Source organism: Trachurus japonicus, chromosome 16 (genome assembly GCF_045865225.1).
Source record: "Trachurus japonicus isolate A0001 chromosome 16, Traja_1.0".
Taxonomy (NCBI): Eukaryota; Metazoa; Chordata; class Actinopteri; order Carangiformes; family Carangidae; genus Trachurus; species Trachurus japonicus.
In genome coordinates this window covers 8,672,667-8,694,614 of record NC_140922.1, presented here as the reverse complement: position 1 = coordinate 8,694,614, position 21,948 = coordinate 8,672,667, and the positions used below count along the sequence as shown (strand labels likewise).

At 41.1% G+C, this 21,948-nt stretch overlaps 2 protein-coding genes and 1 long non-coding RNA gene across 3 annotated transcripts in view; 2 read left to right on the top strand and 1 right to left on the bottom strand.

Moving 5' to 3' along the window:
* Positions 1 to 14,496, top strand: part of LOC146971672 (uncharacterized) — a 36,148-nt gene extending 21,652 nt beyond the window's left edge. Inside the window, exon 3 of the long non-coding RNA XR_015037931.1 lies at positions 14,370 to 14,496. This is a non-coding gene — a long non-coding RNA (uncharacterized LOC146971672). The remainder of the gene's footprint in view (positions 1 to 14,369) is intronic.
* LOC146971674 (G2/M phase-specific E3 ubiquitin-protein ligase-like) lies at positions 1,489 to 5,115 on the top strand. Its single transcript, XM_085801956.1, has 11 exons — positions 1,489 to 1,523; positions 2,110 to 2,183; positions 2,718 to 2,774; positions 2,876 to 3,081; positions 3,191 to 3,284; positions 3,411 to 3,570; positions 3,677 to 3,780; positions 3,879 to 4,023; positions 4,283 to 4,409; positions 4,626 to 4,926; positions 5,067 to 5,115. The coding sequence occupies exons 4-11, from the start codon at positions 2,892 to 2,894 to the stop codon at positions 5,113 to 5,115; spliced, it is 1,170 nt and encodes a 389-aa protein (XP_085658082.1). The 5' UTR covers positions 1,489 to 1,523; positions 2,110 to 2,183; positions 2,718 to 2,774; positions 2,876 to 2,891.
* On the bottom strand, positions 5,624 to 10,432 carry LOC146971673 (uncharacterized). The gene is made up of 8 exons (XM_085801952.1): positions 10,406 to 10,432; positions 8,378 to 9,051; positions 8,180 to 8,225; positions 7,625 to 7,716; positions 7,333 to 7,443; positions 7,079 to 7,182; positions 6,616 to 6,788; positions 5,624 to 5,842 (listed from the first exon to the last, which is right to left on the bottom strand). Exons 1-8 carry the CDS (start codon positions 10,430 to 10,432, stop codon positions 5,624 to 5,626), a joined length of 1,446 nt encoding a protein of 481 aa, XP_085658078.1.
* Positions 14,497 to 21,948: the final 7,452 nt, after the last annotated feature.

The window sequence follows — 21,948 nt, the reverse complement described above, 5'->3', positions numbered from 1 at the left end:
ATCAAGAGCCCTCTTCAGTTGAGGTCTTGGATTAATTTTGATTTCTACACCCTCTCTTTCAGGTGTTTCCCTGGACTGTACAAAGACAGGCAAAATGTTAGGCCTGTATCAAAATTATCCAAAAAAAGGCAAGGGACAAAAATTACACCAGTCCAGTTTTTTCTTTTGCAAAGCTCCTCAGACAGGACTCCCAAACCGTCTGAGGAGCTTACACTTTTACAGGCTGGGTTGGGAAGGAGGACTGTAAATATCCCAGAGGACGCCAGCCACAAAGAGGTATGGGACCCGGTATGACACTGTTGATAAAGTAGCATGTGGGGTAAAAATTGAAATTTGCACAACATATCAACAGCCCTTACTAAAACAGAATATCCAGTAACAAAACCATTTCATTTAATCTAGGAATGCTGCCATTAAGCATAATAAACAGATTTATCTTGTGCTCACTGCTATGATAAATACTTGCTCATCTTACTTACATCCACAGATTACAAACATTCTTTGTGAAACGTATCCAAAGATGTGCGATCTGGAGGGGGCCTGGATGCTTCACAAAGCCATGGGTAAAATCCAAAAGATAAAACTTGACCTTTTTTCTAAGTGAAGAAAACATATTGATTTTTGAAAAGTGTGATTGTTTAAGCAGGGCGTTGACAGTGAACAGAAATAGTTGTTTAATATTTACACCCAAACAGGAGGCTCAGGTCAACGAAGGCTTAACCTTGTGTCGCCTGAAGAGGCAGGATACACAGGGGCCAATCTTGTGAAGACCTGGGGAGGCAAGAGCTGCCTGTACATAATGCCCATCCAACACACACTGGATATTACTCCCCTACCCTTCACGGCTCCAGAGTTTCAGGCCATGCCAAAAGCCCGCTGTGTATCATGCCAGGAGTGTGTGCCCCTGCAGCTCCTCAGCCTCCACATTGAGACATGCACCCAGCCTAAAGGCAATGATGAGGTATAGCTTGCTCACAAGAGACTATAACATATTTATGTTCTCTCTCTCTTTTCATTGTACTTGTTGGTGTTGTCAGCATGTAATCTCTTAAATTCCACACCAACAAGTGGATGGTGGGACCATGTAAGCTTACCAAACATGCTATTAATGCACTTTGTAATTCCTCTGCCTTATGTTTACTTTTATAGACCAAATGTGATGATGACATCATCAACTTGGATGCTGAGGATGCTGAGGATGCTGAGGATGCTGAGGTTGCGGTAAGCTATCAAGACAAATCTTACTCAGGATGGAGGTCATATATAGTATTTCATATTATTGAGACAGAGATTTATGATTTAATTACCAGAAATGTATGATATTAATGACCCAATCATGTCCTACAGGTGTCCAGTGATGTGCAGTCATCATGTTTGGAGCAGAAGGTGAGCAGACTGCAGTGCTTAATCAAATGATTTCTGTTTTATTCTATAGGTGGACAGTTTCTGAGATATGATGTTTATGACCCAATGACATTTTACAGGTGTCCACTGATGTGCAGCCAGCATATTTGGAGAGCGAGGTGAGCAGACTGCAGTGCAAAAACAAAGGTCCTCTGTTTCATTTGAAATAAAATATGTTATTGCATTTATTCTATAGGTGAATTTTCTATCCTTTATTTTTTGTGTTGTATACCCCTGCAATCGTGAAAAGCTATTTTTGACCACTTTGGTCTGCCTGGATTGTACAATTACAATATGTGCAACCACCAAGCACCAAACATGAAATACTACTCATTTTACAGAAAGTAAAACACTCCCTATGTACATATTTCTATTTTTACTTTACTTTTTACTTAACTTACTTATAATAAATAAATGTTACACTTCAGCTGTGTCTAAACCCTCCTCAAAATGCCTACCTTCTCATCCATAGGCTAGAGTTAGGGTTCAAAAGTTCTTACATTTTCTTGGCGTACACAACAAGTCAGGTAATCAAGCGCATGTAAAACCTTGGTATTTAAGAAATAATTAACTAGCAGTGACAAGATCAAGACTCATCAAAGACCACAATGTTGTATCATACCTCTGAAACAGCATTGCAATGTTTCCTTCATGTCCTTTTTTGTTTTTTAAATAGATACTTTAAGTTATTTCTTATCTTCATAGGTTGCTTGTCCAGTGTGTTGTGAGCTATTTGCAAAGGATGACATTCTTATACATGCCAGTGTCTGTGGGGAGAGGTAAAAACTATTTCAAATTAATTTTAGTTTTTTGTTACAGGGTTCCAATGGTTATAAAATTCATATAAAAGTGTGCAATTAGATGACTTGTTTCCAGGCTTGGTATTAACAGAATGTTCTTGGCAAATGTTTTTAATATATAAATGTTTTTGGCTATTGTATCTCTTCTCTTCCTCTCTCCTTACCTCTTCTCAATTCTTTTCTCTCCCTCTCTCTCTCTTCCCCTCTTCTCTTCATCTCCTCACCTCTTCTCAGTTCTCTTCTCATACTCTCCTCTTTCTCTTCATTTCACTTTTCTCCTCAATCTTCTTCTACTCATTTCTTTCCCCCTCTCCTCATTACTTTCACTCCTCCTCCTAATCTCATCTCCTCCTACTTCTCCAATAAGAGCCTCATTATTGCACTCCATAATCACCATATAGGCCTATCTATTTTAAACTACTTAAATTTACCTAAGACTGTTTTAAATTTTGACAACTGATAGATTCAGGTTATGCTTTTAAAGAAATTGAAAATGCTATTATATATTTACAGGGACACAAATGAAAGGTATGCAAATATCTGTGAGGACACCCATGACCACTACAACAGGTATGCAGTAGTATTGAGTTTGTTATGTGACCTGATGCTTGTCTTGGCTTGTGCTTGTGGACCTGAATTGTCAATAATATTGTCTTGATATGGTTGTGTAGTGTATCAGTCATCCTGATGTCACTTGAAAAGAAAGTTGACCAGTCCAAGACATTCAACATCAATGTTACAAGGGAGGACCTGTATCAAAGGGGGATGAAACAGTGGTCCAGGCAAAAACAAGCCTCCCCAAAGAATCGGCTTGTGGTTTCTTTCATTGGAGAATATGGAATTGACCAAGGCGCTCTTCGTAAAGAGTTTCTTACTGGTATGTCTTCCCATCAAGGCTAAAAGAAGTAATGCAATGCAAATTTAATAAATGACCAATGTGAAGAATATCTTGCATTTGACAGAATCAGATTTATTTGTCCTTACAGAAATGGTGCGTGGAATCGAGACACATTTCTTTGAAGGAAATGGTGAAATGGGTAAAAACCCTAAATACAGTATATTAGACTTCCAGGACAACAAGTTCAAGTATGTGCTATAGTATGTGTGTGTCAAAAATACAGTTTTATTATGAAATCGAGTAGAAATAATACACAAGATTACAGTAATGTCATGTTGATCTAAATTGTTTGTGTCATTGTCAATAAGGACATGTGGGGAGATTCTGGCTACTAGTTTGGTGCAGGGAGGTCCTGCACCAAACTTTCTCACAAGATGGTCCTATCATTTCTTGTGTCATGGGGAGATGGACAACAATGGTGTGCCTGATGAAGTAACTGCTCCGGACATTAAAAACCTGAAGAAAGAGGTATTTGAAACAGTTTTATAGATGCATAACTTTTCCATGTCATGTTAAATTTATCAGAAAATGTTTTTCTACTTTGTCAGTAACATGGTTGAGTTTGTACTTCCAGGTTGAAAATGCAGAGATCGAAGCACTGATGGAACTATCAGATGCAATTGTGGCATGTGGCTACACAGGGCCAATAAAGGTTGACCGCAAAAAGGCCATCATACAGTATGTTAACACAATATTCAAATATTTGTCACAAAATGCTTCAGTGTTAACATTTTTACTCTGAGTAAATACAGTCATTTTTTCTTAATATTTATTAGTGCCATCGCTTTGCATGGACTGGTGAGGCTGATCCCGATACTGAACCAGCTACGTGAGGGGTTAAGGCTCTATGGATTAGATGAGGTTTTGGCACACCACCACCAGATGTGCCAGCAGCTCTTTGTTCCCGGCCTTATACAGGAAGTCAGTAATATGAATGAATATTTCTTTAATTAAAATAGTCAGCACATTGATTTTCTCTTATTGCTTATTCCACATTTTACTTACAGCCACCTTCTGGTATTGGTGTTAAAAGAACACCACAGGCAGCAACATACAATCAAGTATACATGTAAATCTGCAATGTGCAAACCTCACTGCACCTGTGACCCGAACATGTGTAATTCTTCCCTCTAAGGATTTACCATGTTGTTTCTCTTTTTAATTTGTCTCATTAATTTAGGTGGATTCAGGCTTCCTTGTGCGTGCTCTATCTCCTGATTTCAGTGAGGAAGGGTCTGTGAGAAGGCAGCGGGAGGTGAAAGTTATCAACTTCCTGCAGGATTTCCTGCAAAAGCTGGAGGACAGAGGTAATAAACTGCATGGAGTTTAGAGTTTATTTATTTAGCACACAAATTTCAATGGTGCAAGGTTTTAGGTTTATACAAGTGTATTCTGTCAAACTCTATACGCAATGTGCACACTTAAGACTATCTCATAGCTTGGTAACCCTGCCGTTTTTATGATTAAAGGCATTGTGCCAACTGAAATGTTGGAAATGACTTATTTGTATTTGTCTCTATAAGAAGAAGCAGACAACCAAGAAGAGGAGAGCAAACCAGACAACAAAGAAAAGGAGAGCAAAGCAAACAACCAAGAGAAGGAGAGCAAAGCAGACGGCCAAGAAAAGGAGAGCAAAGCAGACGGCCAAGAAAAGGAGAGCAAAGCAGACGGCCAAGAAAAGGAGAGCAAAGCAGACGGCCAAGAAAAGGAGAGCAAAGCAGACAACCAAGAAGAGGGAAGCCCTTCAGGTCAAAGAAATCACCTGCCAGATGTGCCCGGAACAACTGGCAGGGAGAAGCATCTATCAGTCCGGAGCTTCTTCCAGTGGGTCACGGGTCATGCACACATTCCACTGATTGAATCCGAAAGGGAGGCATTCAAGATAGTGGTTAACTTTGACCATGACTGCAACTCCCACTATGGGGAACATAGCCTTTGTTACCCCATTGTTAATGCGTGTGCAGCTGGCCTTACATTCCCTACACGACACTTAGGAACCTACCACGATTTTGAAAAAAACTTAACTACGGCAATCCATTTTGGTTTTGGGTTCAGCAGGCACTAAGCTAGCATTCCAAGGCCCCCTATCTGCCTGAAGTTGTTTCTACTTGCACCAGTAGTTTTAGAATAGATTACAATAGAAATGTTCTCTGATGGTTGACTTGTGAAAATTGAGTTGTCATTTGTTAACTATAAACTATGTACAGTAGCAGCTTATCAACATTCTGAACACTTGTTGGGGTAATTGTTGTTGATTTTTTTGTTTTGCCAATATTTGGTTTGCTGGCTGCAAAGTTGCTTGTGCGCCTACAACCATGATGAAGTCAGAAAGCAGGACTAACTAACATGTAACAGTAACAACCTCAAACAGTTTGCCCATTACTATATATCCCCAATACACTCAGATTTCTAAAGGGGCTTTTGATGTTAAACAGTTCCAAACAATAAATAAAAATCCAGTGTTTTCTATCAAATCTGTGTATAGTTGAGCTGCTTTTCTTGGCATACTAGCAGTCCCATTTCAGTCTGTGTTTGACAAAGCAGTAAATACATACTCCCGACATAGGAGGTAAAGATTTCTCCTGTCAGTGTGGCCTTCATTTTCATCAATCAGCATCTGAACCTCTGCTAGCTGATGCTCGTTCAATAGACAATCAAATTCAGGGACCACGAGCACACCATCCACATCTTCTCCGTAATCAGCCGCTACATCCCAGTCGATGTCCGGCTCTTGAATGTCCTGAAAGTTGAACAAGACAGAGTAACACACCACTTCATCATTCCATATTTACAGGATCTCATGTAATCAGTTTTCCCAAAAGTTATGGCTTTGAATATTATCTGAAGATAATTAATGGGGTTTTTAAAACTATGCAATGAACTGATATGATCAGATGTTCAGATTTGAATAGTACTATAGTAAATAAATAGTACTTGAGTAAAAGTCTTAAATTATCTGATATTAAATGTACCTAACTCTCAAAAGTAATTTTCTGGTAATAAATGTATTAAGTATTAAAAGCACAAGAAATAGTGCAGTGCTTAAGTAATTGTACTTCATTACATTACATCACTGTCTAGTGGAGCATTTCAATGCTACATTAAATTAATCTTTGCGCAAATTCATGCAGGACACGGAAGTCTCAAGCCCCAGCTGTACTCAGCTGACAGCCAGCCCATTAGTCTTTATCCAATCACATTCATTCTCCAGCCATAGGCGGCCTATTTAAATCTAGGCTGTCACACTGATCTCCCCTTCTACACCGCTGCACACAGCTGCCACTGTCAAAGCCTGCCTCCTCCACCCCAGCTTCCACCCTCTCAGTGTCTCAGAGTCTTCAATGGCTCCATTATCTTCTCAGTGCTTTCATTCCACTCCGGGGGTTATTGCACTCTCTGGAGTGACATAGCATGCGCTTGTCAATCCAGGGAGGTTCCGGAGTGGAGCCTTCAGCGACAAACCTAACTGTATTCCATTTGTTGCAATAGGTCATTTGAAAAGGAAAAAATAACCTCAAGATTCTCCGGCTGGTCAACTGGTCGAAGCATCATTCCTGCGTGCCAAATCTGTTCAGGAGTTTTATTCCCTTCGCTTCTGAGTGGGTGGTTGTTCCAGGCTTCCACAAAAGCCTCCAGGTCTGCCCTCAGTTTCGGAAGGAAGGTCATGTGGACTGCAAAAAGATCTTCTGTAGAGGACAGGGTAGTAGTAAGTCACTATGTTTACAAGTGCACACCATAAACACACCATACAAGTATTACATTACATATAAAGTTGCCTTTTGTAAATACATCCATGATGTCTTTTCCTGAAATTTTAAACCATTTTGTAAATTCAAATGAGAAATTATCTGCGATGAGCCATTATTCCATTACAGTAGCCCTGACATTTGTTAACCAATCTAATCCTGTTGAAATTGACCACTCCTAAAACGACTAGTGCCATCTTTGTTTTCGCCCGAAGTTATATGACCGGTACCTCTGGAGGACACATCAAGAAGATGATCAGTCTCTAGGCCGTGGAGTTGCTGGTAATAGTTTGAAGTCACACACGTCCTGACATCACGCCACAAGCGCTCAATCCTACGGATATGGAAATTAATATTCTTTCAACCTCATAATAGAAAATTCAAGGATTTGATAACATGTCAAAATGTTGTAAATTTACACACAATAGACTAGACTATAGATTATTTATTAGCTTTTGTATTGGCGTGCAAAATTTAAAAAGACCTTTGATTGTGGACGCTTTTTCCAGACATGAAGCTCCCACGATCCGTACCACGAACGGTAAACATGTACCTGGCAATTTCCACATTCTCCACTCCCTGATCACCTCTTACCCTGTAGTGCACACACACAGATGACCAAAGACTGTTACAATCTGATAACACAAGGAGTGGCAGAGTATAAGAAAGTACGTTATTAAACCTTTAACATTAAAATCCCAGAGTCTATGCTGAAGTTCTTTCTGACAATACTACAAATGTGTCTGTACATTGCAGCTTAAAACAAAAACACTTACCTTGAGGGTATGCCATGCATGTCACAGGCTGCTTTGAAAGCAGAAAATGCTGTGGATGCCCGGTTATTTGTTGCAGCATTCAAGCACATCACCTGTGTTATGATAAAAACAGTTTTCATACATGTATATATAATATTTTTATGTATTTTACACATAAAATAGTTGAGTAGTAGTGAGCAGTAGTTGAAATATAAGGTAAACCAAAACCAGAGAACAACTGGTTTTTCACTTTTATTGTTAAATCAAAAACAGAAAAACCAAATAATGCATCATACATTTGTTTATCCTAATCATCAAACAAGATGAACACAGCTTTGGACTGAGATAATACCCTTGTGCAATAGATTTTTCTCCCTTGTCAACAGATGGAAACAGTATGCATTTTACAACAAAACCTGGCTGTTAAACCTCCTTAAGAATTCCAGTGTTTTGTTTCATTTGTTAACCATCTGTATACAATATGGAATTATTAGATTTACACCCTATGGCAACTTTGCTTACACAGTGAATGCCAACTCATGAAAAGACCCAGTCAAATGAAAAATAAAATGTTACCTTTCTGGAGTAGCCATCCACTGCACCAAAAAGTACAATGTTGTATCTGTTGGAACATAATAAAGCACTACATTACTACTTTTAACCTGGATTTTTATTGTGGAAATGTTATGGCAATGTACTGGTGCTTTGACTGCTATCAGTGTCTGCATAATTATATTAAACATTTTCTGAAACAATATTTTCAACAGTACTGACCTGATCAGTTTGTGGTTGGTGTCCACATGCCACAGTGAAAGGGGCCCCCTCACAGAGTAGGTTCTGCGCACAATGCAGCCGAGTCTCGTCAGTCTGGAAAGAATTCCAAGTGAGTCGACTCGGTGCATTGATGCAGTCACTCTCCTCCACTGCACATGCATTCCAACTGACTTCAGCCTCCCTTTAACCATACGATACCCTGCTGTTGGCATTTCGGTTTTTATTTGTTGGACTGCATCATCTAGCTCCTCGTCAGTTACGTTGCTGTAATTCTGTCTAGCGGAGAGGCCAGATTCCCTCATCCGCCGATTGACTGTGCTGGCTGAAACACCAAGTAACTGAGCAATGCACTTCACAGAGAGATTTATCTCCAACAGCTCCATCAGTTTGTCTTCTTCTATGATGTACCTGGGCCGACCCATCTCCCCAGCTACAGTCTGAACAGTGTTGCGGGTAAGATCAGCATTTTCAATGCTGTCCATTACTAGCCTCAGGATTTCCTGTAAGGCCTGTGAAATTTCTGGGGGGACATTTACATGTCTTGACAGTGCTTCCCAGAGATACAGCTCTTGCCGACATGTGAATTGAAGGAAATCGAGGTCCAGAGGTGCTCTTGAAAGAGCTGACTCCAATTTGGTGATGAGCCTGGAGATCATCTCCCGTCTGAGAGTGCCCTGTTGACATGGAAAACAGGACTTATTAAGATTGTATTGAAAAATTAGAACCTTTGTTTGCATAAAACGTTTCATACACGACAAAGACAGATGAAAAGAAAAAAATCATATAAAAAACAAGTAAATGCTATTAATATAAGACATATTTATGATCACAAAAAAAGAAGGGACTTTGCCATGAAAAAGTTAGGAAATCATTGCCTATAGGGCCATTCCATGTAAACACAAACAAAATTCACAACAGGGATTTTCTCGAAAAATGAATTAGGGATTCTGTATATGTATACTGACCACTCCACAAATAATTTATTTTTCACTTGATTGGGCTGAAATGTGCCCTGAACATGCAGGAGACCCAGAGGAAACTTGGTTACATGTATTCATTTAAATATTTGTTGCTAAATGTTTAGTAATCAGTAATCAAATCAATAAAAGTGTATTTTTTTACTCAAACAATCTGTCATTATCTAAAATTCATATGTCCACTAGTTTTAAATTTCTAAGAAACAAATTTTGACTACAGTGTTTGTCTATCAAATCTAGAGGGTATTTGTTCCTGCATGAAAAACATATTCCTAAATACAGCTTCAGAGCTTTAAAAAACAACACTTTTTAAAAAACATGTTTTAATCTATGTACCCAGCGGATTCTCTTATTGAAACGTTTAACAAGAGATGATGGGTAAACATACGTGATTAAAATGGTATAATGAAAAATACGCCATGATGATAATGATAACATTGGTGCATGACACCCGGGGGTCAAAGCCAGGGGGCGCTTTCCCAAGGATACTGAACGGGAGACAGACGATCAGCCACCATGAATGGTCAAAGTCCTCAAGTAAGTTTATTGTTTAATGTTGCTACAACTCAAAACACATCTCTTATATCATTACCATACTATATTGTAGCAACATTAAACAATAAACTTACTTAAGGACTTTGAGCAGCAAAGGTGTCTGGGCCGGGATACGAACCGGCGTCCAATGATGTAAAACTGAACGAGTGACAGGATGCTTAACCACTAGACCATCATCACTGACACCATTCATGCAGTATTTATACTATATAAAACATAGCCCGCTAACATTGGATTAAAAAAAAAAAATCATCTGAACTACGATAACTCTTTTTATGATTAGGCCTACTTATAAAATGGTTTATACATAAATATGCTGGCGTTTTAAATAGGTGACAATTAAAAAAAAAAGGTCTGTTATTCATAGCAACAGTCTATTTTACAGATATTACAGCATCCCTTAATCCCTTGCTGTTGTTATGTTATCGGAGATCAATGTTAAGTAAATTGCTCGGTTTTTAAACAATGCCATTAATAACGTTATTAGGCTACTTACATGCAAATCTTCAGGAGTCACCGCCATTGTAGCTACCGTCTTGTGTCTTCCTCCTCTTCCTCTTCTTCTTCTTCTTCTTTTTTAATTGTTTTAATTTTAATTTATCGTTGTTTTGATTCTTCTGCTTCCAACCAGGCTTCCAACTTGCCGCTGACACACAACTTCCTGTCTGTGGGAAGCTGTCATCAGCAAAAAACAGAAAAGGCACCCACGTGGGGGTGTGTTTCTGTTTGCCGTTGTGACCAATCATAAGAGGGCCAGGCTGGCCCCTTGGTCCCGCCCCCAAATTGTCAAAAGTCTGTGACTCGAGCGAGCAGAGCGCACAGAGGGAGAGAGGGAGAGAGCTGCAACAACCCAGCGCGCGCAAAGCAACTCCTTGTGCGCGTGCTGTAGAGTTTAATATACACATCACGATGCATTTTTAAGCTCTTGCTGTGTATTTTTACTCGCTCGCATCTCCCTGTACGCTCTCGGTTGTTGAATTTGTGCGGGCGAGGACTAAAAAGGTGCGCGCGGCAGTTAACTCTGCGCGTGTGATATAAGATAATTTGCTCGTGTGTGTGTTTTATCGCTCGCTGAACATATGACTAAAATATGACGCCATAGAAACCCTTTCCGCAAGGTCAGGAGGGGGGGGGGGGGGGGTCAGTCTTGTGCCTCCAAAAGTCAGGATGGAAGAGCTCTTGTCACCAACTTTAACAGACTGTGGATGGTTAGAAAGAAAATTCTTAATCCAAGCACAGGTGGTAGGAGGGAGGTTTAGTGTGACCAGCTTGTCTGGTATGATGGTATTGAATGCCGAGCTGTAGTCGAAAAGCATCCTAACTTTCCCTGAAAATTGAGTAAGTGTGGAGGATGCCACCCTATTCCAGCTGAGATGAAGATGTGCTTTCGTGGTTGCCATGCTAGTGGAGTAAAGGTTAAAGGCCTGGAAGTGGAGATGAACTGGGTCCTTTCTGCCGTCAATTATCAAGGGAAATGTCAACTCCCTGCCCATCAAGAGTGATGAGCCAGAGATATTGGACTCAGAAAGTAGATTGTTTCAAAATCATAACAATTGTGTACATCCCACCAACGGCTGCTGCTCAAGTTCAATGCAAAGTTTTCCATGCAGTCGTTGCTAGGATACAGGCCAAACATCCTGAGGCACTGACCTCAATGACGTTTCCCTGATGGACTCACTGGGGGATGTGGTGGAGAGATGCACACTGAAGATGGAGGAGGCCATTCTGAATAACTTGGATCATCCTCTTCATGACACCTTGATGGACCAGGAAAGCAGTGGTGGTGGACGGCTCCTCTGTCTTCACTGCAGGACAAAGAAAGCCATCAGGCTGAAGGTAGCTACAAAGAGTCTTCTCTTCTGCAAATTGTCAGAAGACTCTTCTGCGAATGGTCGATCACAGACAAATTAATTTGTAAAGTAATTTGTATTCGTATTTGTAACAGAAGTCCAAGGATGTTCCAGGTAGCGTCCTCGGTGGACCTGCTTGTCTTGTCGGCAAACTGATGGGAAGCGGTCCTTGATGTGCCTTAGGACCAGCCTCTCAAAGCACTTAGTGACCACGGGTGTTAGGGTGATGGGTCTGAAGTCAATGAGGCCGCTGATGGTGGTGGATTTGGGAACAGGGATTATGGTGGCTGATTTCAGGCAGTGAGGGACAGTGGCTTATGTCAGTGAGAGGTTGAATATTTTTGTAAATACAGTAGACAGCTGATCAGCACACACTTAAAATACTTTGCCAGGAACTCCGTCAGGATCAGCAGATTTCTTCTGATTCACTGACTTAAACACACTTGTGAACCTGATGTTCTTTGAGGGAGAGTGTGTCCGTGGATATGCTCAGAGGAAACTATGGGCAGCGGTGTGTGGGAGGCTGGAATGCTTTGGGTTTCTCAAAGCGGGTAAAGAAGTGGTTTAGCTCCTCTGTTAAAATGACCTTACAGACCCAGCCATGTTGCCCTGATAATATGTGTTTTAGGCCTTCCCACACTTGCCTGGGGTTGTTGTTTAACATGTAATCCCAACTTGTTCTTATCGGCTTTATTGCTCAAGACAAGCAATAAGCACCATTTGTGCCAATACACTACTTAATGGACTAAAATCACAATTGAATAGGCTGATTGGATGCACAAGCATCTCAGCTATCCAGTCATACCCAATTCATGCAATTCTGTGACTGTTTATGAACCCCCAGTGTGCAGAAATAGTCAAATACACCATTTTGTATATAGGCAAAAATGACATATTTGTAGGCTACTGCATGCAAATTACTGCATGGTTCTCCCCCAAAACTGCATTAGATTCACACAAATTAGGTATGTCTGGATAGGGGAGGCCTGTGGGTACCCATATAACCCATTTCCATTCACATACATCTAGGTGACAGGTCAAGGGACCATTTGAAAACATGTAGATGGCTGTTTTTCCCTCACAAAATTTTCATCTGACTTTAAATCATTAGGTTTTTAGCTCCCTTTCTGACAAGGTAACTTAACAAACTTGGTCACACTGGAAACCTGAGGTTGTCCCGAATACATTGATATCTCTATCTTTGGGCTCGCTCGAAATTTGAGCGTGCTACAGTCTTTGAAAGACAGAGGCCCTCATTTATGAAACTTGCGTACACCAAAAAAATGGGTGTACACCAAATTCACCGCAAGGATCGGCATTTATCAATCTGAGCGTGAGCGTACGGTACGCACAAATCTCACGCCAGCTCTGACCAGGTGTACGCACATTTGGAACCAGCGTAGAACATGCAGGAACGAGTGCTGCTGTGTCAGAATGATTATTAAACCATAGTCTAATAACGCAGCGATGTGGACCACATGTTGTTGTTGTTTATATTGATAAAAAGATAAAAAGTAGCCAAAAAAAAGAGAAACAATACCACCAAGTCCGTGTTGAAAATTTAACTCGACTTTTATTTTGAGCAACTGAGATGAATTAAAAACCACGACGTGACAGATGCTCGTTAATCAGCTGTGTAAACAGAAACAGTCAATGACAGACAGACCTGTTACTGTAGATCACACACACAAACATCTGCAGCACCAGAGCATGACCGGACGGCTCCTCAGTCTCTCTCTCTGCCGGACACCGGAGCCCCGGTGGGGGGGGGGGGCTCCGCTACCGTCCAGGTGCAGCTGATCTCCGCGGCGGAGTGTTTCTTTTTTTCCCCGTCACCGGGACCTGTCAGCGGGAGATTGGGCCGGTGTTTCACATGCCTCCATCAGCCGAACCATGCCAGCGGTGCTGATGGTCATAAAGTAGCGTTTGCAGCAGTAATATGCCAATTGATTTCTCCTCAATCACTTGTGTTTAGTAAACTGCAGCAGCATTTCATGAGGTCGCTGGTTTTCCTGACGTGGTCGGTGACACGTGCGTCTGCAGCCTCCATCCACCGGGATGACGCTTATCAATCACAAAAACTGTCAGTCTATCAATGTCCAGATATTTAATGTTGCCGCCATCTCCCTGTTCAACGCGGTAATGTCGGTAAAATCCCTCTTCTTGGCCGTCTTCCGTGTCTTCCTGTCGTAAAAGGGGCAGGGCGACGCCTCTAAAGCAGGAATATATCGGGGCGTGACATTTAAATTACGCTCGTTTTCAGCCGCCGGATTTATCACCACCACGCCGGTTCTACGCCGAAATCAGCAGCGTACACACTTTTAGTAAATCACACGTGACACTTGGCGTACACTGATATTTACACCAGAATCTACACCCGATCCTGCGCAAGTTTGATAAATGAGGGCCAGTCTGACTGGCATTCCTGGCAACAATTCCACAGGTATCATAGGGGTACTAAAACATTGCAAAAAACACATTTTGGACAGGTTTTGTTCCGGGGATCACCCAAATCTCTATTTTAGAGGTTCCAAGGATGCAAAAAATCCAGACTAGAAAAAAAAATAAGGGGGGTGCACGTGGACCCCTCCTGGGGCTCCTACTAATAAGCTGTGCAACTCATTTGCGTTTTGTAATGAGATTGTATGGGCTGGAGGGTTTCTCTCCTTTAAGCTCCACATGTGACTTTGAAGGTGCTGTGGGGTGGTGAGTGGGCAATGTCTTTCTTAACCCTTTCATGGTGCCCAAATTCACAGGTTCTGCTTGAGGGTTCAGTTTTGGGTCATGTTGGGACTTTAACTCTGAGGTCATGCCATGTCCCGCTGCCACAACCTCTGCGAGTTTTGCGACGGCTTCTGTCTGCCCCCGACTCTGCACCCTTTAGCCCAATGTGTGTCACTACCACACCTAAAACAATGGTTGCAGTCCTTTTTGTCCTGCTGACATGCTACACATTGTCTCTTAGGTCTCTTAAAAGCGTTGGCTGGAGCTTTGGTCTGACTGACATCGCTGTTTTGCCTCCCAGCTCCCACATTGGACAGTTTGCACAAGGGACGCTACTTGGCCCGTGAGTTCTCTTATTGCTGTGTTGCTCTCTTCTATTTTTGCAAATAAAGGATTTTCTCGAATTGGTTTGTTTGGTTTAGCTGTTGCTGTTGTTGTGAAAGAGTCATTGTCATCACCACTTTGCTCTACTGTACTCAGACTTGCTCTATGAGTGGCTTTATTTGTGATTTTAATCTTTTGGACCCTCTCACTTTCATTATGCTGGGCAATCTGCATTTTCTGTAGAAGCAACTCATCACTACTGAGCTCATCCTGCAGATACATCCTCATTTCTGCTCTTATGTTGTCGTTTGATAAGCCTGTCATGATGGACTGAAAACACTGGTTTTGTACAAGTTCTCTGTTATACTTCAGGCCAGACTGGGCTCGCTCAGATGCAAATAGAACTTTTTGCCGCAGATCAAGTACTCTGACCAGAAAGTCAAGTGCAGTTTCGCCAGGGCCCTGTATAGCTTTTGTCAGTTGTTGGTACAGTACAGTTGCATCCTTTTCAGCATAATGTGTTCTTAAGATTTGTCTGAGTGTGGCTAACGTGAGATCTCTTTTTCCTTCCAGGTAACTTCTCAATTTCAAGCCAGGATTTACAGCACGAATCACAGCCTCCATTATCTCCATTTCCGTGTAGCCCTTCCTTAAACCCCCTTCAATCTGCTGTTCAAGACTGCTAAAGCTTAAGGTGTCCCTTGATGTGGACTCACCAACATGTCCATTTATCCGGAAGTCCTTTCTGAAGCCGCTGGAAGCACAGCAGCTGTTTTACTGATGGAGTTTCTACCTCTGCCTGGAGTCACCTCCTTCCGCGCTGTCTGCGGAGCGATGTGGGTCTCCAGCGTCGGCACGGGCAGTGTGCAGTCTCCCCGCGGTCCTTCCGACGTGGGCTGAGCTGACCGAGCCGCCTCGACCTCTCTCTCCTCCGCAGCCGCAGGTGCCAGGACGAATGGCGGTGCTCCCCCGTTGTCGGTCTCCACCGGGCCCTCTCGCAGAGCGTCAAGTGCGTCGTTCAGCTCCAAAAGCACCGACATGCCTTTGTCCTCCCTCTCCAGAAAGTCCTCACGTTCACAAAACTTTGTGATGTGCTTAACCAAAGCACGACGAGTCTTATTTTTTAATGTCTTCCGCTATTTTACAGAGTTCACAGACTCGGTGCAGTTCTTTCACAGTCAGTCCGAGCAGCTTAGCTTCTATCTCCAACAGGAGCTCTTCTCTGCATTCCGACATATTGCGTAGCGTTTTATTTACTGTCAACACAATGGAAAAACAACAAAATGGGACGTGTCAACCTAGCTAGACTTCAACTGTTACTGCTACCGCTTCCTCAGTTGACTTGCTGCTCTCACACATGTCCGACGTTTTCAGTTTTTTTCCGAAGTTGAAAAAGTCGTCCGCCGCAAAACAATATTCTTTCAAAAATCTCGGTGGGACCTCCAAATTGTTACACCGCTACAACACAACGACATGGTGTGGAAAACGTTACTTTTATTTTCACAGCGGAGCTGGCAAAAACACATATCAACATGTCGGGAAGTCACCGTGCGCGCTCTGTTTTTTTCTCTTTCTCTTTCCCAGAATGCCGCACACCAAACACACTTCCTCTTTGCCCTAACCTGGCAGTATTCTGCTATTGACACACTCATACTGCCCCCTACTGGCTACAATCTAACAGGGTGATACATAGGCTCCAAAAATTGTCATTTCCTCTGTATGATTTACATTAACAATCTATGGAATTTTACAGTCCAAGTCTTTAAAGGCCGTTTTCTCAAAATGAGTTTTTCAGACTCAGACTCTGGGCCCGAAATCTCCACTTCAGCAGCACTTGCAGACACCAAACCTTCCAGTTTTATTCCTGTCTATATTCTGAAGGTTTTTACAGAGGGGATTGTTGATACATCATTCACAGCCTGATTTATACAACGTTTTGTTCGTAAAAACAGGGCAAAATTAGTTTTTTTTAGGGCTTGTGACAGTATTTTCTCATTTACAGAGAGATAAAAAGAGATATCCAAAATCCCCTCTGTAAAAACTTCTGACTCTAATATGTCAACAAAATAAAACAAGAATTTAGAAAGTAGCTTTATCCATTGTTCAGATTTCGGTTCTGGAAATGTATGCAAAAGAGCACATATTTCATTAGATATTGCCTCATTTACATATTTAAACATAACATTTTACAAAACTTGTAATACAAGAAATATTTGTCTTAATGTGAGTGATAAACTTGTGAAGTTTCATGGTGATATCTGTTAGTTGAAATTTTTTACCCCATTCACCTGTAGTACAGTCCAACGCTTATTAGAAAAAACATTAGCAGTGGATCTTTCTGTTGCGACAGAAAGACCACGTGTCTAAGCTCAGGTGTGTGAATGCCTGTGTTTTGTGTGTGTGTCATGTTGTCTATATTGAGATTTTAAGAGGCTGTATTGCCAAATGGGACTCACTGTCCGATCAGAGCAGGTAAAAGACACGCTGCTGCCGTTCATCCTCGTCATGTGATCGCATTAGGCAAAATATGGCTGATTGGGTCAGCAGAAGTTTTATGCATTAGGCCTACATTAAAATGATTTTTGTAACAGTCTGTCATGATGATCAGGCCGTGCTCACTGTTCTGTGTTCAATATCTGCCACAGTGTCCATGGTGGACTGTCTCTTTGGGCCACACATTTGCAGTGTATTCCAATCAATTTCTTATAAGTTCTACTTTTTAATCTTTTCTTTCAGATTTCAACCCTTTTACTGTTACATTCTAACCCATTCTTCCCTTTGTAACTACTTCTATATTATTCTACTTGTACTCTTCAGATATTGCTTAATCTATATTAGTAATGGTTCAAAAATGTTTTCAAGCTGTCAGTTGTAAATATATTTGATAGATGATCATATATTGTTTCATCTCTTCAAGATTGCTTCAGCAGTTTCTTCACTGAATTCAGCATTGTTTTAACAATTTATGCAGCTCATTCAGTTTCCAGCTTTCAGCATTCACACGTATTTCCTTCAGGAAATGCATTCTCTAGTTCGACTGGTCCTGAGGCAGAACTGGGTCTGTGATCTAAGCTTCAGGAGCAACTGTGAGGAGAATCTTGGCTCTTGGCCCTTTAGGGCCTTCTAGTGGTGGGAGTGGGGATCACACTTTTTTTTTTTAATGAAGTTACAGTAATACATTTGATTGCTGTTTTTCAAATGATAATGAATAGTGTGAACTGGTCTAATCCAGCTCTTCAGGTGATGTTTGTGGTTTTTCTCTGTACTTGCAATACGCTTTTACAGAACTCTACATACACATATCTACTTGGCACTTGGACTGAATATTGATAAGAAAAAGGATCCCACAGCTCACTATGATGTAGACAGTTAGTTCTATGATGGAGTTGATTACGTAATCTGAGCTATAGGGTCAATTCCTATTTTAACCCTAAATCTTAACCCTCAAGATCAACCCTCACTTTTAGTAGCCCTCAAAACCAGGTGTTAAGGTTAAGGCTATTTTGTGACTTAGAAAGGGACACCCCTTAAATGCAGATACATCTGAATCAGGGCCCACGTTGTCTCTGTAGTCCCTGAAATGAAACATTTTTTTATTTTTATATTTGCACTGTTACCCGTGTAAAAAAAAAAAAGTTATGCAACAATGACGTAAATAATCCATAAAATGGGCCTAAACTAAGATAATACAATGGTTTTCTAATATTCTAATATATCTCTATTAACAAAGAAAATACTTAAATTTGTAGCTCGCTTTCTTTGCAGCTTTTGGTTTGGTGAAAATATGCAATGCATTCTGGGTAGCCCTTGCTCCCAAGGGTGGTGTTGGAAAATCTCAATATTGAGGGCGATACAGCCCTAAAACTGGCCCCTTAAAGGGATAGTAGCATTTTTTTTAAAGTGGGGTTGTATGATCTACAAATAGCCCCTAAGTACTTTAATTGCAGTAGAAGGTAAGGTAAGGTAAAGGTACTTTATTAGTCACATATACAGCTAGTACAGTGAAATTCTTTCTCTGCATTTAACCCATCCCTGAGGATCAGTGGGCAGCGGCGGTGCAGCGCCCGGGGACCAGCTCCAGATTATGAGCCAGTGCCTTTGGTCAGGGGCACTGACTGGAGGATTGAACCCAGGACCTTCTTGCTGTGAGGCAACAGTGCTAACCACTGTGCCACCGTGCCGCCAAATACACAAGACTTGTGTCTACTGTTTAAAGTTTAAATGGAGTCTCTAGGTGAAAGTATGCCTGAGCAGTAGACGTTTGTTAAACTCCAATGATTGGTCTTTTTCGCTCTTTTTTTCCCGCCCGTCCTATTGATTTCAATGCAAAATTTTGCGCAGTTTTTCGCGACGTATGTGAACAGTGTCAAATACGTACACTGTTGAGAAAAGTAATAGCACACCGATCCCGATCAGGACGCACGTTTTGATATATAATTAGGGCCACTGGCCATCGCACCGGGCACTGACCCCTACAGCTATGAAATAATAATGAAATAATAAAAAAAATCCACACAATAACAGTAGGGCACTACTGTTATTGTGTGGATTTTTTCTTCCATAATATTATTAGTGTGAATGCTTTTCCAGCATTCACACTATTGTTATTCTGTTTTCTTCATACTTTTTTTTCTTACAGCATTCACACTATTGTTCTTCTGTTCGGCCATTTTCTTCCGCCTTTTTACAGTCTTCTTCTAGTCCTTCATACTTTGTGCTATTTCAACAATTCATATATCAAAACGTGCAGCTTTTTCTGGACTTTATCGGATGTATTCAAATTTTTCATACTTTTTATACTTTTTCAAATATTTAACTTTTTCAGATTTTTTTCAGCTTTATAATGTGTGTGTGTTGCATCTAACGAGCAGAGCTAGAGTGGTGCCAGAGTGGAGAGAGGCAAAAAAACATTCTAGAGTTTTTCTGGCTAAACTGTCAGCACGGCCACAAATTAAACTCTAGACAAATTATTTTCTCCAGTTTTGTAGCCACACTTGTCTTCTGGCTAAAATTCTGGTCCTCTTCTTACTTGGTGTGGCTAATTTATACTCATTTCTTTTTATTTTAAGCATCATTGAAAAATCTCACATTCATCAAAGTCTCAACCTCACTTCTCCATAACTCTACTCTAGTGTAGTGGTTAGGATGGCTGCTTGCCAACTCCAAGGTCACTGGTTCAAATCCAGGTTGAGCACTCTTGTTATGTTATGTTGAATTCTGCTCCCCTCCATCACCCTCAATTGGTTACAGGTGGTCGTTAAGAGACGCATTAATTGCTAGTGCCACAGTTTGCAGCACATCATCACATTACAATCAATGCCAACATGCTTATGTGTGTGCTCTCTGTAGTAACTAGACACATAATTTTCTCCAGTTTTGTAGCCACACTTGTCTTCTGGCTAAAATTCTGGTCAAAAATGCAAAGAGACTTAGATAATAATTTAAAATATTTTTTAAATGCAGCCAGGGAGCTCTCTGCTCTCATTCAGCCCAATGCATTTTTTTCACTACACTAGAGTAGAGTTATGGAGAAGTGAGGTTGAGACTTTGATGAATGTGAGATTTTTCAATGATGCTTAAAATAAAAAGAAATGAGTATAAATTAGCCACACCAAGTAAGAAGATGACTTTTTTGTGACCTGTGACTATTTTTTGGTGAATTAAAATGAATTAAAAAGCACTTAACAGCAAGTTACAAAGTTGAGCTCCTTCTCCTGCTGCTGTGAAAAAAATGCATTGGGCTGAATGAGAGCAGAGAGCTCCCTGGCTGCATTTAAAACATATTTTAAATTATTATCTAAGTCTCTTTGCATTTTTGACCAGAATTTTAGCCAGAAGACAAGTGTGGCTACAAAACTGGAGAAAATAATTTGTCTAGAGTTTAATTTGTGGCCGTGCTGACAGTTTAGCCAGAAAAACTCTAGAATGTTTTTTTGCCTCTATCCACTCTGACACCACTCTGGCTCTGCTCGTTAGACGCAACACACACACATTATAAAGCTGAAAAAAATCAGAAAAAGTTAAATATTTGAAAAAGTATAAAAAGTATGAAAAATTTGAATACATCCGATAAAGTCCAGAAAAAGCTGCACGTTTTGATATATGAATTGTTGAAATAGCACAAAGTATGAAGGACTAGAAGAAGACCGTAAAAAGGCGGAAGAAAATGGCCGAACAGAAGAACAATAGAAAATTTCCTCTCGGGAAATTTTGAATGGGCCACGGGAGCTACTGCGGGTTGTGCCATCTCTGTCAACATGGGAATCAAACCCACGATCTTAAGGTCAAGACAGAGCTGATCAGACAGACACATGATCATCTTTCTATAAGCACTGATATGGAGGAGCTGTAACCACATTAGGTTAAGTGTGTGTGTGTGTGTGTGTGTGTGTGTGTGTGTGTGTGTGTGTGTGTGTGTGTGCGTGTGTGTGACTGTAATCACATGAAGCTGGCTCTAGAGTCTGTGTGTGTGTGTGTGTGTGACTGACTTGACACATAGTTAGTTAGTAGCTGCATCCTGTGTCAGTCTGATTTAGCTGAGTCTCTGTTTATAAACATTTAAACGAGCGCCAGGTGGATTGTTTATGAAGTTAACGAGCTCTGGCCTGAGGATCAAAGAGGTTACCACCGCGATAGGGGCCCCCGCAGGCTGAGACAGACAGAAACGTGGAGAAAAAGAGCCATTTTCTGCCTCTGCACTGGTCTCATATTTAGGCTAATCACATGAAGTTACCTGTGTGTGTGTGTGTGTGTGTGTGTGTGTGTGTGTGTGTGTGTGTGTGTGTGTGTGTGTGTGTGTGTGTGTGTGTTTAATCACATGAAGTTACCTGTGTTTGTGTGTGTGTGTGTGTGTGTGTGTGTGTGTGTGTGTGTGTGTGTAACTGTAATCACATGAAGCTGGTTCTAGAGTCTGTGTGTGTGTGTGACTATGAGCTGCATCCTGTGTCAGTCTGATTTAGCTGTGTCTGTGTTTATAAACATTTAAACGAGCACCAGGTGGATTGTTTATGAAGTTAACGAGCTCTGGCCTGAGGATCAAAGAGGTTACCAGGGGGCCCCCACAGGCTGAGACAGACAGAAACGTGGAGAAAAAGAGCCACTTTCTGCCTCTGCACCGGTCTCACATTTAGGCTTAGGGTGA

Coding starts and splice junctions, on each gene's coding strand:
- LOC146971674 (XM_085801956.1), top strand. CDS start 2,892: ATGTCACTTGAAAAGAAAGTTGACCAGTCCAAGACATTCAACATCAAT. Junction 3,285..3,410: donor TTAGACTTCCAGGACAACAA/GTTCAAGTATGT, acceptor ATTGTCAATAAG/GACATGTGGGGAGATTCTGG. Junction 4,024..4,282: donor TTCCCGGCCTTATACAGGAA/GTCAGTAATATG, acceptor TCATTAATTTAG/GTGGATTCAGGCTTCCTTGT.
- LOC146971673 (XM_085801952.1), bottom strand. CDS start 10,432: ATGGCGGTGACTCCTGAAGATTTGCAT. Junction 9,052..10,405: donor TGACTCCTGAAGATTTGCAT/GTAAGTAGCCTA, acceptor CCATGTCAACAG/GGCACTCTCAGACGGGAGAT. Junction 8,226..8,377: donor ACCAACCACAAACTGATCAG/GTCAGTACTGTT, acceptor ATGTTCCAACAG/ATACAACATTGTACTTTTTG.